Source organism: Crotalus tigris, unplaced genomic scaffold (genome assembly GCF_016545835.1).
Source record: "Crotalus tigris isolate CLP2741 ecotype Arizona unplaced genomic scaffold, ASM1654583v1 scf7180000021321.634910, whole genome shotgun sequence".
NCBI classification, from domain to species: domain Eukaryota; kingdom Metazoa; phylum Chordata; class Lepidosauria; order Squamata; family Viperidae; genus Crotalus; species Crotalus tigris.
Genome location: NW_024098453.1, coordinates 592,082 through 606,809, shown reverse-complemented (window position 1 = coordinate 606,809; position 14,728 = coordinate 592,082). Strand labels below are relative to the sequence as shown.

The 14,728-nt window shown below is 47.5% G+C and overlaps 1 protein-coding gene across 4 annotated transcripts in view; it reads right to left on the bottom strand.

Moving 5' to 3' along the window:
• The window catches only part of RUBCN (rubicon autophagy regulator), a 55,954-nt gene that overhangs the window by 1,604 nt on the left and 39,622 nt on the right, over positions 1–14,728 (bottom strand). For 2 of the 4 annotated variants that reach the window (XM_039369931.1, XM_039369932.1), the window contains 7 exons: positions 13,692–13,772; positions 8,210–8,355; positions 6,722–6,786; positions 5,617–5,855; positions 4,801–4,862; positions 2,428–2,581; positions 1,026–1,119 (listed from right to left, as the gene is read on the bottom strand). In XM_039369931.1, coding sequence (XP_039225865.1) covers positions 1,026–1,119; positions 2,428–2,581; positions 4,801–4,862; positions 5,617–5,855; positions 6,722–6,786; positions 8,210–8,355; positions 13,692–13,772 — 841 coding nt within the window. The remainder of the gene's footprint in view (positions 1–1,025; positions 1,120–2,427; positions 2,582–4,800; positions 4,863–5,616; positions 5,856–6,721; positions 6,787–8,209; positions 8,356–13,691; positions 13,773–14,728) is intronic. The other 2 variants (XM_039369933.1, XM_039369934.1) reach the window with 1 other exon arrangement.

Genomic DNA, 14,728 nt, shown 5'->3' with positions numbered 1-14,728 from the left:
CTAAGCCAGCGTGGGGGGAACTATGGCCCCTTTATGACTCGTAGACTTCAACTCCCAGAATTCCTGAGCCAGCATGGGGGAACTATGGCCCCTTCGTGACTCATGGACTTCAACTCCCAGAATTCCTCAGCCAGCCTGGCTCAGCTTGGAAGCCTCTCTTTCCCCTCAGCATGGCTGGCTCAGGAATTCTGGGAGTTGAAGTCCACCAGTCATAAAAGAGCCAAGGTTGCCTACCCCTGGGCTAACAGAATAATAGAGCTGGAAGGGACCTCGAAGGTCTTCTAGTCCAACCCCCTTCTCAAGCTGAGACCCTCCCAGACTTCCGGCATTCGTGAACGGATTGTCAGAAATTATAGCCTGCATGTAAGGAAGCTTCGGCTGGTAACGATCTGTGTATAAATTGTCCGGACAGTTGTGTTGAAGACCACCAACCAATGGCTGTGTACCCTCCTTGTTCGACACTGTGTGAAATAGTTTTGGAATATGGGGATGTTTGGTCTTTCTTAGGCCCCAAATAAATTCTTGACTTAAACATAAAAGGTGTTAGGGCCGGGGTCTTCCAACTTGGCCCTTTGATGACATGTGGACTTCAACTCCCATAATTCCTCACGCGTACCTGGCTCTGGAATTCTGGGAGTTGAAGTCCACGAGTCATGAAGGAGCCATAGTGCTCTCATGCTGGCTCTGGAATTCTGGGAGTTGAAGTCCACAAGTCATGAAGGGGCCACAGTTCCCCCACGCTAGCTCAGGAATTCTGGGAGTTGAAGCCCACAAATCATAAAAGAGCCAAGTTGGAAGACCCCTATCTTAAATCTAACAAACAAAATGGAGGCTGGCTGAGGAATTCTGGGAGTTGAAGTCCACCTGTCATAAAAGGGCCAAGTTTGAAGACCCCTGTCTTAAATCTAACAAACAAAATGGAGGCTGGCTGAGGAATTCTGGGAGTGGAAGTCCACAAGTCATCAAAAGGCCAAGTTGGAAGACCCCCTGTGTTAGGGGATTAGCCTTCCTGTTTGATCGCTTACCTTCACACGTTTTGCATTTGCTGAGTTCAAAGGGAAACAGGATGTCCTCCTCATTCTGGCAGAATTCACAGATGAAGCCCTTCGCTTGACACAGCTGGGGGGAGAAGAGAAAAAAAAATATGGACTAACGCAAGGCAACAATCCCACTGTTTGGGTTTCACTCCGCTCTTCGAGAGGGAGATTCCAGGACTTCCTGGAAGGAAGGAAGGAAGGGAGGGAGGGAGGGAGGGAGGGAGGGAGGGAGGGAGGGAGGGAGGGAGAGGAAGGAAAAAGAATTGGAGAGGGAGGGAGGGAGGGAGGGAAGGAAGGAAGGAAGGAAGGGAGGAAGAATTGGAGAGGGAGGGAGGGAAGAAAGGAGGGAGGAAGGAAGAATTGGAGAGAGGGAGGGAGGGAGGGAGGAAAGGAAGGAAGGAATAGCACTTAGGCTTATACACCGCTTCACAATGCTTTACAGCCCTCTCTAAGCAGGTTACAGAGTCAGCCTATTGCCCCCCTCCCAAACAATCTGGATCTTCATTTTACCGACCTCGGAAGGACGGAAGGCTGAGTCAACCATGAGCTGGTGAGGATCAAACTCTGGCTGTGGGCAGTGAATTAGCCTGCAATGCTGCATTCTAACCATTGTGCCACCACAGAAGGAAGGAAGGGAAGAAAGAAGAAGAAAGAAAGAAAGAAAGAAAGAAAGAAAGAAAGAAAGAAAGAAAGAAAGAAAGAAAGAAAGAAAGAAAGAAAGAAAGAAAGAAAAAGGAAGGAAGGAAGGAAGGAAGGAAGGAAGGAAGAAAAAGGGAGGGAGAGATGGAAAGAGGGAAGAGGAGACAGAAATAGGAAGGGAGAGGAGGCAGAAATGAGGAAGGAGGGAGGGAGAGGAAGAATGAGAGAGGGAGAAAGGAAGAAAGGGGAAGAGGAGAAGAGACAGAAATGAGAGGAAGGAAGGTGGGAAGGAGACGGGAATGAGCAAGGAAAACGTCCAGTTCCCTCCCCCAATAGCTTCTTCTAGGAAAGTTCCTAATCCTGCCTGTAGGGGGGAGTGTAAGGCTGCGTTTTTCAACTACGACAACTTTCCAAGCACGTCAATTTCAGAAAGAAAAGGAAGGAAGGAAGGAAGGAAGGAAGGAAGGAAGGAAGGAAGGGAAAGAAAGAAAGAAAGAAAGAAAGAAAGAAAGAAAGAAAGAAGGAAGGAAGGAAGGAAGGAAGGAAGGAAGGAAGGAAGGAAGGAAGGAAAGAAAGAAAGAAAGAAAGAAGGAAGGAAGGAAGGAAGAGAAAGAAAGAAAGAAAGAAAGAAAGAAGGAAGGAAGGAAGGAAAGAAAGAAAGAAAGAAAGAAAGAGAAGGAAGGAAGGAAGGAAGGAAGGAAGGAAGGAAGGAAGGAAGGAAGGAAGGAAGGAAGGGGGTCCCCACACTCACCATGCATTTCTCAACGTGTAGTTCTCCCACCCGGAGGAGCTCGGTCAGGCGGGGAACCAGATCCCCCTTCTTGATGGCGCTCAGGTCATTTAAGGAATAAAGGTGAAGGTCCTCGGTCAGGTGACCCGGCACCGCATCAAAGGCATCCAGAAGCCTGGAGGGAAAGAGCAGCCAGGTGGTCGGCAGTGGCACAACGGGGTCTCACCCTCCTCTCCGGAAAAGTCCTGCCCAACTCCCCATTTTTAATTGTCAAGCGAGTAACCAGGTTTGCTTCCCACCGTTTCCTTTTCAAATGTTGTGGCTCAGGCTGTGTGGGGCCCTTGGTGCTCTCTGAGCTTCGTTTTTTTTTTTCTTGCAGACGTTTCATGATCTAACTAGGTAACGTCGTCAGTGCTAGAAGGGAGGGGGGTTTTCTGGGAGGAGGAGGAAGAGGAAGAGGAGGAGGAGGAGACTGTGGGATCCCCGGCGCTCTGAGCTTGGCTGTTTTCTTGCAGATGTTTCATTGCCTAACGAGGTGACGCCATCAGCGCTGGGTGTCGGGTTTCTCTTTGTTTGTATACGATATAACCCCCCCTCCCTCCTACCACTGATGATGTTACCTAGTTGGGCAGTGAAATGTCTGAAAGAAAACAGCCCAGCTCAGAGAGCACCAAGGACCCCACAATCCTTTTTCTTTCTTTCTTTCTTTTTCTTTCTTTCTTTCTTTCTTTCTTTCTTTCTTTCTTTCTTTCTTTCTTTCTTTTTCTTTCTTTCTTTCCTTTCCTTTCCTTTATTTTTCTCTCCTCCACCTCCTCCTCCCTTCTAGCACTGATGATGTTGCCTAGATGGGTCCAACCATCTTAGAGAGCACCAAGAACCTCACAATCCTTTCTTTTTTCTTCTTTCTTTTTCTTTCTTTCTTTCTTTCTTTCTTTCTTTCTTTCTTTCTTTCTTTCTTTTTCTTTCTTTCTTTCCTTTCCTTTATTTTTCTCTCCTCCACCTCCTCCTCCCTTCTAGCACTGATGATGTTGCCTAGATGGGTCCAACCATCTTAGAGAGCACCAAGAACCTCACAATCCTTTCTTTTTTCTTCTTCTTTCTTTCTTTCTTTCTTTCTTTCTTTCTTTCTTTCTTTCTTTCTTTCTTTCTTTCTTTCTTTCTTTCCTCTTTCTTTTTCTCTCCTCCTCTTCCTCAAATCTCCCTCCCTTCAAGCACTGATTATGTTGCCTAGTTGGGTCATGAAATGTCTGCAAGGAAACCACCCAGCTCAGAGAGCACCAAGGACCCGACAATTCATTCTTTTTCTTTCTTTCTTTCTTTCTTTCTTTCTTTCTTTCTTTCTTTCTTTCTTTCTTTCTTTCTTTCTTTCTCTCTCTCTCTCTCTCTCTCTTTCTTTTTCTTTCCTCCTCCTCCTCCTCCTCCTCAAACTCCCCTCCCTTCAAGCACTGATGATGTTGCCTAGTTGGGTCATGAAACGTCTGCAAGAAAACTACCCAGCTCAGAGAGCACCAAGGACCCTACAATTCACTTTCTTTTTCTTCTTCTTTCTTTCTGTTTCTTTCTTTCTTTCTTTTTCTTTCTCTTCTCCTCTTCCTTTTCCTCTCCACAAGCCCCCCTCCCTTCTAGCACAGATGATGTTACCTAGTTGGGCAGTGAAACGTCCGCAAGGAAACCACCCAGCTCAGAGAGCACCAAGGACCCCACAGTTCAGCCCTGAGCTACAAAGAGTCTCTTCTCCTGGAAATAAAACTATAGATACAGGTAGTTCTCGACTTACCATTTGTTTACTGACCGGGCAAAATTACAACAGCGCTGAAAAGAAAAAATGACTTGGGACTGTTTTTCACACTTGTGACCGTTTTAGCATCTCCAGGCTCACGTGACCAGAATCGGAACGCTGGGCAAGTAGTTCACACTTAACGACCGTTGCAGGGCCCCGAAGTCAGGGGATCACCTTGTGCAACCTTGTGACAAGTACAGTCCGCGGGGAAGGCAGATTCCCTTGACAACTGTCTTACTAACAGGTGTAGCGATTCACTTAACAACTGTGGCCAGAAAGGTCGTAAAACGGGGCACGACTCGCTTAGCAGCGGTCTTGCTTAGCAATAGAAACGTTGGGCTAAATTGTGATCGTACGTCGAGGACTCTTTGTATTATTTTGATAGTAGCCTCCGGAGAGACGTAACTGGATTGTAAGTCTGGATAAGGATATTAACCATTTTCCTTTTTCTAATGTTCCTGAGCCTGGATTTTCCCTTTTCTCACAGCTGACACACACTCGGTCAGCCTCCTCACTGTGGCATCTGCCCTGGCACCAACTCCCCGCTGCTCACAGCCTACTCCCACTCTACGTTAACGAAGGGGCTCTCCGAAAAAGTTTCCTGGTGTCCTTACCCTTTAGCTAAGCGACAGGTTTTGAACATGTTCTTCATGTGGTACAGCTGAATTCTCAGAAGCTGGAAGAGACCAAGAAGACAGGAGTTCAGGGTAACAGAGTGACAAGAGTTGGAAGGGACCCTGGAGGTCATCTAGACCAACCCCCTGCTTGAGCAGGAGACCCCTAGACCAGAGGTAGGCAACCTTGGCTCTTTTATGACCCGTGGACTTCAACTCCCAGAATTCCTGAGCCAGCCGTGCTGAGGGGAAAGGGAGGTTTCCAAGCTGAGCCATGCTGGCTCAGGGATTCTGGGAGTTGAAGTCCATGAGTCATGAGGGGGCCATAGTTCCCCCATGCTGGCTGAGGAATTCTGGGAGTTGAAGCCCGCCAGTCATGAAGGGGCCATAGTTCCCCCACACTGGCTGAGGAATTCTGGGAGTTGAAGTCCATGAGTCATGAAGGGGCCATAGTTCCCCCATGCTGGCTGAGGAATTCTGGGAGTTGAAGTCTGCAAGTCATGAAGGAGCCATTGTTCCCCCACACTGGCTGAGGAATTCTGGGAGTTGAAGTCCACGAGTCATGAAGGGACCATAGTTCCCCCTGCTGGCTCAGGAATTCTGGGAGTTGAAGTCCACGAGTCATGAAGGGACCATAGTTCCCCCTGCTGGCTCAGGAATTCTGGGAGTTGAAGTCCATGAGTCATGAAGGGGCCATAGTTCCCCCATGCTGGCTCAGGAATTCTGGACTGGAAGACTGGACTGGAAGACCTCCAAGGTCCCTTCCCATGCTGTGGTTCTCACCCAAAGCGCGTCGGCAAGCGCCAGATGCCTTACCCTGACTTGGTTGAGCGGCTTGACCTTACGGTACAGGGCGGCGTTGACGTCCTGCATGTTGAAGAGGGGATCGTTCCAGATCTTGTGCAGCAGGTCCTTGGAGAAGTTGCTGACGTAGTATTTGCCAAAGTCCCACTTGCGGAGAATGCGGCTGGGGATGACCATCTGGGCGTTCTCGTGGCAGCACTGGCAGAAGTATTTGCCCAGGTACTCGCAGTAGCGCATCCGCTTGATGTAATCTGAGACGGCCCGTCGGACGAAGAAAAGAGAGGGAAGGGAAAGAGGTTTAAGAGAGGACTGCTCCACAGGGGGAGCGTTTCGATTCCCGATTGTCCGTGAGCGCTGGGGCCGACGACCAGAGCTCGGAACGTTCTAGAATCGAGGCCGAGTTTGACGGACTGGGTCTGCCCGCCTAGGTGTAACTTCGTTTCTACAAGTAGTCCTCTACTTACGACAGTTCATAGCTCACTCAGGAATTCTGGGAGTTGAAGTCCACGAGCCATAAAAGAGCCAAGGTTGCCTACCCCTGGTATAGGGCTTCCTCCCTGAGTAGGGGGTTGGACTAGAAGACCTCCAGGGTCCCTTCCAACTTTATTATTACATAGGTTCTCATGGGTACTAGTTATGGCAGTTAGTAATAAGTAATAAACTACTGCCATAATAATAGAGCAGCAATGACTGCCATAACTAGTAGTCACGCTTTTTAGTGTTTTGCATGGGCTCTTAAACCTGGCCCAGCAGGCGAACACGAAGTTACAGCTAATGATGATATTATTATGATTGTGGGGTATAGGGTTTCCTGCCTGAGCAGGGGGTTGGATTAGATGACCTCCAAGGTCCTTTCCAACTTTATTATTATTGTTATTGTTATTATTGTTATTAAAGCCACAATGGAGCCTCCAAGTCCAGAGGCAGTCTATCTTTGAGGATAGAGGATTAGCAGAGGGGGGAATCTCGTCTGATTGAGGCTGCGAGGGAAGGGACCCCCCCGGTCCTCCCCCAATCCAGGCCTGAGTACAGACCCGCATCCCGGCCTCCCAAGGTTGCCTACCCCTGATCTAGGCCAACGTTGGTCCTGCCGAACTCTTGCAAGCCAAAAACTCACCAAAATCTGTCCTGATCCCGCAGCCGGCGCAGCGGTAGTTCTGCTTGGCCACTGCTGCCTTCCTCCTACAGAACAGAAATTCGGGACATTAAAGGAAAAAAAAAAAAACCCTCGTGTCCAATTCACTTCTCGGCCTTGAAGAGGTGAAAGTCTCCATCAATGGATGTTGTTAGCCGGGGATGGGCGAAAGTTTGAGGGCATCGTCCTCAGAGAAAACCAATTTCCCAGGTGTCCCTTTGGCCATCTTAGATCAAAGTTCCTGGAACTTTCCGGATTGGGGGCTTGGAGAAGGGGGGAGGGGAGAAAGAGGGGATGGTTTTGTGGGGGGGGGGGAACCACAATTGTCACACTTGCTGCTTCTTTGAGCAGCACCTATTTAGGATAGCAAGGAGTCTCTTGGGGATCACACGCGTACAGCAGTAGCCAAAATTGTGGAAAAGTGTCCAGTAGAAACGCCACCTTTGGTTAAGTTTCCACCCATTTTTCTTCTCATTTCTTTATAGCTGTAGCCTTCTTCACTTAATACAGTGGTTCTCAACCTGTGGGTCGGGACCCCATTTGGGGTCGAACGACCATTTCACGGGGGTCGCCAAACAATGCAGTCCGCCATTTTTTTCCCCTTTTCCTTAGCTGTGCTCCTCCCTTTTATTCTATTGGCTTTTGAAAGCCAATAGAATAGACTCTCTTGAATAGAGTCTAATTCTATTTGCTTTCAAAAGCCAATAGGAATTGTCCAGGCTGTCTCTGCCCTGCTGAGCCCGCCAAAAGTCCCATTCTGCAAACGGTGCTGCACCAGTTGAGTAGTTCTCGACTTACGACCGGTTGAGTAGTCCTCGACTTACGACCGGTTGGGAGTCGCTGCATTAAAAAGGTTGAGAACCACTGACTTAATAAATACTATTTTACATCGCTTTCTGGGCGAGCGGTCAACTCTTTGCACCGCCGCTTTAATTTTATGACGTTTTACAAGCTCACTCAACGAAAGAACACAAAAAACCCCCAACCAACTTGATCGCGCATCACATAACACACTGACCAATGTTCTCCTCTCCGCTTCAAGACATGGGATCAATCACTGGATCCTACTGTGATCTGATTGGCTCATGACCAAAACAAGACGACACCCGATTGGCTCTCTAAACACTCGTGCTCATTGGCTACAATCCGATGAAGGAAAGCTGTCTGAGATCAACCTAAGCAAATTGGGTTACCTTTTTCTGGTTCTTTGGCTATACCTTTTTGTAGAATACAGTACAGATAATTGAACAGACTATGTTGCATTACGTTCCTGATTAAATTATCTTTCCATGGATATGTAATTTTATGCTACTGCTCCAAAAAAAAAAAAAGTGGTGTTACTTGCCATCAAACCTCAAAAATACACTTCCCCCAAAAGGTTTCCGCAATTTTGGCCACTGCTGTATGTACACACACACACACACACACACACACACACACACATCGCAGACTGTAAACGGCCCTCCTTACGTCGGTGCCGGGTGGATGTTGAAGATGATCTGCGGGCGTGGGGGGGCCCACTCCAGGTTCCCCCGTACCCGGATGCGGAGCTTGTAAATATCAGCGTGTTCGCCGTCGTCCGGGGAGATGGGCACGGAATCGGGAATTGGCAATAGCTGTAAAAAGGAAGTAAATCCAATGCACACCATGAACAATGCCGCTGTTCTCTTTGGTTGTGGCCTGCTTTTAATGAGGTGGGGGGTGACAGGATAGCTGTGTTCCAATATTTGAGGGGCTGCCCCAAAGAAGAGGGAGTCAAGCTCTTCTCCAAAGCGCCTGAAGGCAGGACAAGAAGCAACGGATGGAAACTCATCAAGGAGAGAAACAACCTGGAACTAAGGAGGAATTTCCTGACAGTGAGCACAATTAATCAGTGGAACAGCTTGCCACCAGATGTTGTAGGGGCTCCATCACTGGAGGTTTTAAAAAAAAGATTGAACAGCTATTTCTCTGGAATGGGATATAGGGTCTCCTGCTGGAGCAGGGGGTTGGACTAGAAGACCTCCAAGACCTCCTTCCAGCTCTATTCTGATTGATCAATGTATTCCGTGTATGGCATCTACAGACTGACATACTGCACGAATAGAAGGAGCAGGGGGTTGGACTAGAAGACCTCCAAGGTCCCTTCCAACACTGTTCTTCTGTTATTTTCCAACTTTCTACCCTTCAGGTACGTTACCTTTTGAGGCCAACATTTTGTTTAATTTATTTGGGGTTTTTTTTTTTTTACAAAAATTATTAGTGGACTCTAGCCCGTGTGCTCTAACTGGAAATCCAGCCCAATCTGTGGCAAGGTTAAAGAATACTGCTTTGCAGAAGAATGGTTTCGATTCATCCCTTCCCTGACTTAAAAAGCATCTTTCTCCTTTTGCCAGAATCTCCTGATGAAATATAAGTTTAATTTGTTTGACATCTAACTTAAGAATCCTCCTATGTCTGGTAAAATTCATCAGCCTGGAGATTAATCTGTTCTTACAATAGACCCATGTTCCTCAAACTTCATCACTTGGAAGATGGGTGAGCTTCAACTCCCAGAATTCCCCAGCCTGCTTTCGGGAATGCTGGGAGTTGACGTCCTCACACCTTCAAGGGACCAAGGTCCGGAAACATTGCAATGGATAATAATAACAACAACAACAACAATAGTTGGAAGGGTCCTTGGAGGTCATGTAGTCCAACCCCCTGCTCAGGCAGGAAACTCTATACCATTTCAGACAAATGGCTGTCCAGTCTCTTCTTAAAAACTTCCAGTGTTGGAGAAGGAAGGAAGGAGGAAGGATGGAGGAAGGAAAAAAGGAAGGAAGGATGGAGGAAGGAAGGAAGGAAGAAAGGAAGGAAGGAAGGAAGGAAGGAAGGAAGGAAGGAAGGAAGGAAGGAAGGAAGGAAGAAGAAAGGAAGGATGAAAGAAGGAAGGAAGAAAGGAAGGATGGAAAAAGGAAGGAGGGAAGGAAGGAGGAAGGAAAAAATGAAGGAAGAAGGAAGGAAGGAAGGAAAAGAACAGAATAACAGACTCGGAAGGGACCTTGGAGGTCATCTAGTCCAACCCCCTGCTCAGGCAGGAAACCCTATACCATTTCAGACAAACGGCTGTCCAGTCTCTTCTTAAAAACTTCCAGTGTTGGAGAAGGAAGGAAGGAGGAAGGATGGAGGAAGGAAAAAAGGAAGGAAGAAGGAAGGAAGGATGGAGGAAGGAAGGAAGGAAAAGAACAACAGACTCGGAAGGGACCTTGGAGGTCATCTAGTCCAACCCCCTGCTCAGGCAGGAAACCCTATACCATTTCAGACAAAAGGCTTCTTAAAAATTTCCAGTTTTTATATAGTGCTCACTTAAAAAAAAAGAAAAAGTTTTGGACTGTCTCCATAAGGCTGGGTTAAAATTCTTTCTAAAAATGTATTTACCTTTGGAGGAGATTTTTTTAGACAGGAATAAGCGGCAAAATTAAAAGGAATTTGCCTTTTGGAAATTACAGAAAGCCATATTAATACAGATAGACCTCGACGTGCAAAGTTTGTTTAGAACTGTTTGAAGTTACACAGTGGCCCTGAAAAAGGTGACTTATGACTAGCTCTCACACTTATGACCGTTGCAGCCTCCCCGTGGTCACCAATATTCAGCCCCTTGGCAACTGGCTCATATTTAGGAGGGTTGCGATGTCCTGGGATCACATCATCTCCTTTTGCGACCTTTCTCACAAGTCAGGTCAATGGGGACACCGGATTCATTTAACTTCCTGACAGTGAGAACAATTAACCAGTGGAACTGCTTGCCACCAGAAGCGGTGAATGCTCCAACACTGGAAGTTTTTAAGAAGAGACTGGACAGCCATTTGTCTGGAATGGTCTAGGGCAGAGGTAGGCAACCTTGGCTCTTTTATGACTCGTGGACTTCAACTCCCAGAATTCCTGAGCCATCATAGCTGGCTCAGGAATTCTGGGAGTTGAAGTCCACGAGTCCTAAAAGAGCCAAGGTTGCCTACCCCTGGTATAGGGTTTCCTGCCTGAGCAGGGGGTTGGACTAGATGACTTCCAAGGTCCCTTCCAACTTTACTACTACTACTACTACTACTACTACTACTACTACTACTACTACTACTAACAACTGCAGTGATTCACTCAGAGGAAAGCAGCATTGTAGAGGGGAAAGCTGAAAACACAAGAACTATCAGTTGCAGCTATGACCTATTTGCAAAGCTGATGCAGGAGTGCATCGGAAAGAGCTTGAGTTAAAATAGCACGGGAAGGCAGAGGGGGATCCTGGCCAGGTGCTAAGACCACCTAAGAGACCCCACACTAGCATTGTTAGTGGTTTTCAACAGTGTGAAATCACACTTTCGTCACACAAAGCAATGATCTTTGGTTCGGCTTTTGCACTTTCAAGGTATGTAAACAGGGCTGTTCTTTCTGTAAAATCCTCTAATCCAGGGGTCGTCTTCAAACTTGGCCCTTTGATGACTTGTGGACTTCAACTCCCAGAATTCCTCAGCCAGGCACACTGGCTGAGGAATTCTGGGAGTTGAAGTCCACAAGTCGTGAGGTGGCCAAGGTTGAAGACCCCTCCTTCAACTTATTTCTGCTTAGCCATTCTACTTCCACCAAGTTGCCTTACATCAGGGGTCTTCAAACTTGGCCCTTTTATGACTTGTGGACTTCAAGTCCCAGAATTCCTGAGCCCGCCATGCTGAGGGGAAAGGGAGAGGTTTCCAAGCTGAGCCAGGCTGGCTCAGGAATTCTGGGAGTTGAAGTCCATGAGTCATGAGGGGACCATAGTTCCCCCATGCTGGCTCAGGAATTCTGGGAGTTGAAGTCCACAAGTCATGAGGGGGGCCATAGTTCCCCCATGCTGGCTCAGGAATTCTGGGAGTTGAAGTCCACAAGTCATAAAAGGGCCAAGTTTGAAGACCCCTGCTCTAATCTAATACCTTCTTATGACTGCAGCATTGCTAGAAGCCTCACAGCTGGACAAACTTCAATGTTAAATGGAGGCAGTCCTCCACTTACAACAGTTCATTCAGTGACCGCTGGCAGTTACGACGGCATTGAAAAAGTGACTTGTGATCGTTTTTCACAGTTATGAGCGTTGCAGCCTCTCCGTAATCGTGCGATTTACATTTACATGGCTTGTATTTATGACGGTCGCAGTGTCCCGGGGTCAGTTGATTCCCCTTTTGCAATCTTCTGACAAGCCAAGTCCATGGGGAAGCCAGATCCACTTAGCAACTGTGTTAACAACGGCAGTGATTCACTTGACCACAGAGGCCAAAAAATGGTCGTAATATGGGGGAAAATTCACTTACTTAGTAACAGGAATGTTGGGATTCAATTGTGGTCGTAAGTCAGGGATTATCTGTACTGTGTGATTGTTTGCCTTGTAGAAGGAGAAGTCCCATCCGGGGCGCCAAATTGTTGAAGGAAAAGTCTTCGTCAGGGTTCAGTCCAAGCTGGGAATAAACTGCAACCTTCTTTCTAAAGCAGTCGCCATGTTGTTTATTCCCGGCTGGGACTGAACCCTGATGAAGACTTTTCCTTCAACAATTTGGCACCCCAGATGGGACTTTTCCTTCTATAAGGCAAACAATCACACAGTACAGGTACTCCTTGAGTTAGTATTTCCTTGATTGGGGTTGTTGTTTGCTCCTTGCTGGTCTGGTGTTAATCCTGGTGCTTTAATCTCTGCTTATTTGCCATGTAGATTGTTGGCAAAGTGACATTTTTGATCTTTGGGTCTCTTTGAACGGTGTGTAAACGTTGTTTATCTTTAGGTGCCTATTGATGGCCGATTTCTCCAAGTGCCAGACTTCCAGGAATTCTCTGGCGTTTTTTTGGAGTTGGCTTGTCCATTGTCTAGTCTGTATCCCTTACAGGTAGTCCTCGACATACAACAGTTCACTTAGTGACCGTTCAAAGTTGCAACGTCACTGAAAAAAGCGAGTTACGACCATTTTTCACACTTAACGACCGTTGCAGCATTCCCCATGGTCACATGATCGAAATTCAACTGTCTCATCCTTATGATGGTTGCAATGTCCCCCAGAGTCACGCGATCCCCTTTTGTGGACCTTCTGACAAGCAAAGTCCATGGGGAAGACAAATTCACTTCACGACCCAACAACTGCAGTGATTCACTTAACAAAACAACTGCAGCAAGGAAGGTTGTAAAATGGGGCAAGGCTCAGCAACACATTTCTCACTTCGCAACATAAATTTTGGGGTCAATTGTGGTCATACGTTGAGGACTATCTGTAGATAAGTCTTAGACTCGACTTCGCTTCTGTGGCTGATCCGTCACACTGCAAAATATGTTCAAATTATATCAGAAGTCCTGGCCTAAGGATGCAATCTTTAGCACCCGTATTTATGAAACTCAGACCGAGATGATTGAGCTGCTGGGGTCCCCTGCAAACAGCCCTGGTTACATGCCCAATACAGGTAGTCCTCAACTTACGACCGTCCATTTAGTGACCGTTCAAAGTTACAACGGCCCTGAAAAAAGTGACTCACGACCATTTTTCACAGTTACGACCTTTGCAGCATCCCCATGATCACACGGTCAAAATCCAGACGCTTGGCAACCAGTTTGTATTTAAGACGGTCGTAGTGTCCCCCCGGGTCACGGGATCCCCTTTTGCGACCTTCTGACAAGCAAAGTCAACGGGGGGAAGCTGGATTCACTTAACAACCATATTAGTAACTTACCAACTGTAGCGATTCATGGAGGCACGGAAGGTCGCACAATGGGGCAAAAACTCACTTAACAAACGTCTCGCTTAGCCACAGAAATCTGGGGCTTCATTATGGTCGTAAGTCGAGGACTGTCTGTTTTGTCCTCTTCTGCCACGGACCTGGGCGCTACAACCCACATCAAACCACAGCAGCCTTCCCAACGCATCTCTTGTGCGCATTTCAGAAAAGCCGTTAAGCGCACACACGGCACAATGCTCCTCTTTGGACATACCAGCAGTAGCTTCCGGGAAAGCCGTCGTTTCTTATACCACTTGGGGCGCTTAAAAAGCTTTTTAAGAAACATTAAGGGACCCTGAAAACCAATACAATGTTTATTTTATTGTTCTAGTATTGTACTTCTGTTCTGTTTACGCTCCTTTTGTTTTCTTCCTTTTTATTATGGTAAGTCACCTATGGCAGGAGTAGGCAACCTTGGCTCTTTTATGACTGGTGGACTTCAACTCCCAGAATTCCTGAGCCAGCCGTGCTGAGGGGAAAGGGAGAGGTTTCCAAGCTTGAGCCATGTTGGCTCAGGAATTCTGGGAGTTGAAGTCCAGAAGTCATCAAGGGGGCCACAGTTCCCCCATGCTGGCTCAGGAATTCTGGGAGTTGAAGTCCGCAAGTCATGAAGGGGCCACAGTTCCCCCATGCTGGCTGAGGAATTCTGGGAGTTGAAGTCCGTAAGTCATGAAGGGGCCACAGTTCCCTCATGCTGGCTGAGGAATTCTGGGAGTTGAAGTCCGTGAGTCATGAAGGGGCCATAGTACCCCCATGCTGGCTCAGGAATTCTGGGAGTTGAAGTCCGCAAGTCATGAAGGGGCCACAGTTCCCCCATGCTGGCTGAGGAATTCTGGGAGTTGAAGTCCGCAAGTCATGAAGGGGCCATAGTCTCCCCACGCTGGCTGAGGAATTCTGGGAATTGAAGTCCACGAGTCATGAAGGGGCCATAGTTCCCCCATGCTGGCTCAGGAATTCTGGGAGTCATAAAAGAGCCAAGGTTGCCTACCCCTGACCTATAGAGTACCACATTACAAAAAAGATGTTGAGACTTTGGAAAAAGTGCAGAGAAGAGCAACTCAGATGATTAAAGGCCTGGAGGCAAAAACATATGAAGAATGGCTGCAGGATTTGGGAATGGCCAGTCTAGAGAAAAGAAGGACTGGGGGGGGGGGGGACATGATAGCAGTCTTCCAGTATTTGAGGGGCTGCCATAAAAAAGAGGGGAGGGGGGGTCCATCTCTTCTCCAAAGCGCCTGAAGGCAGGACAAG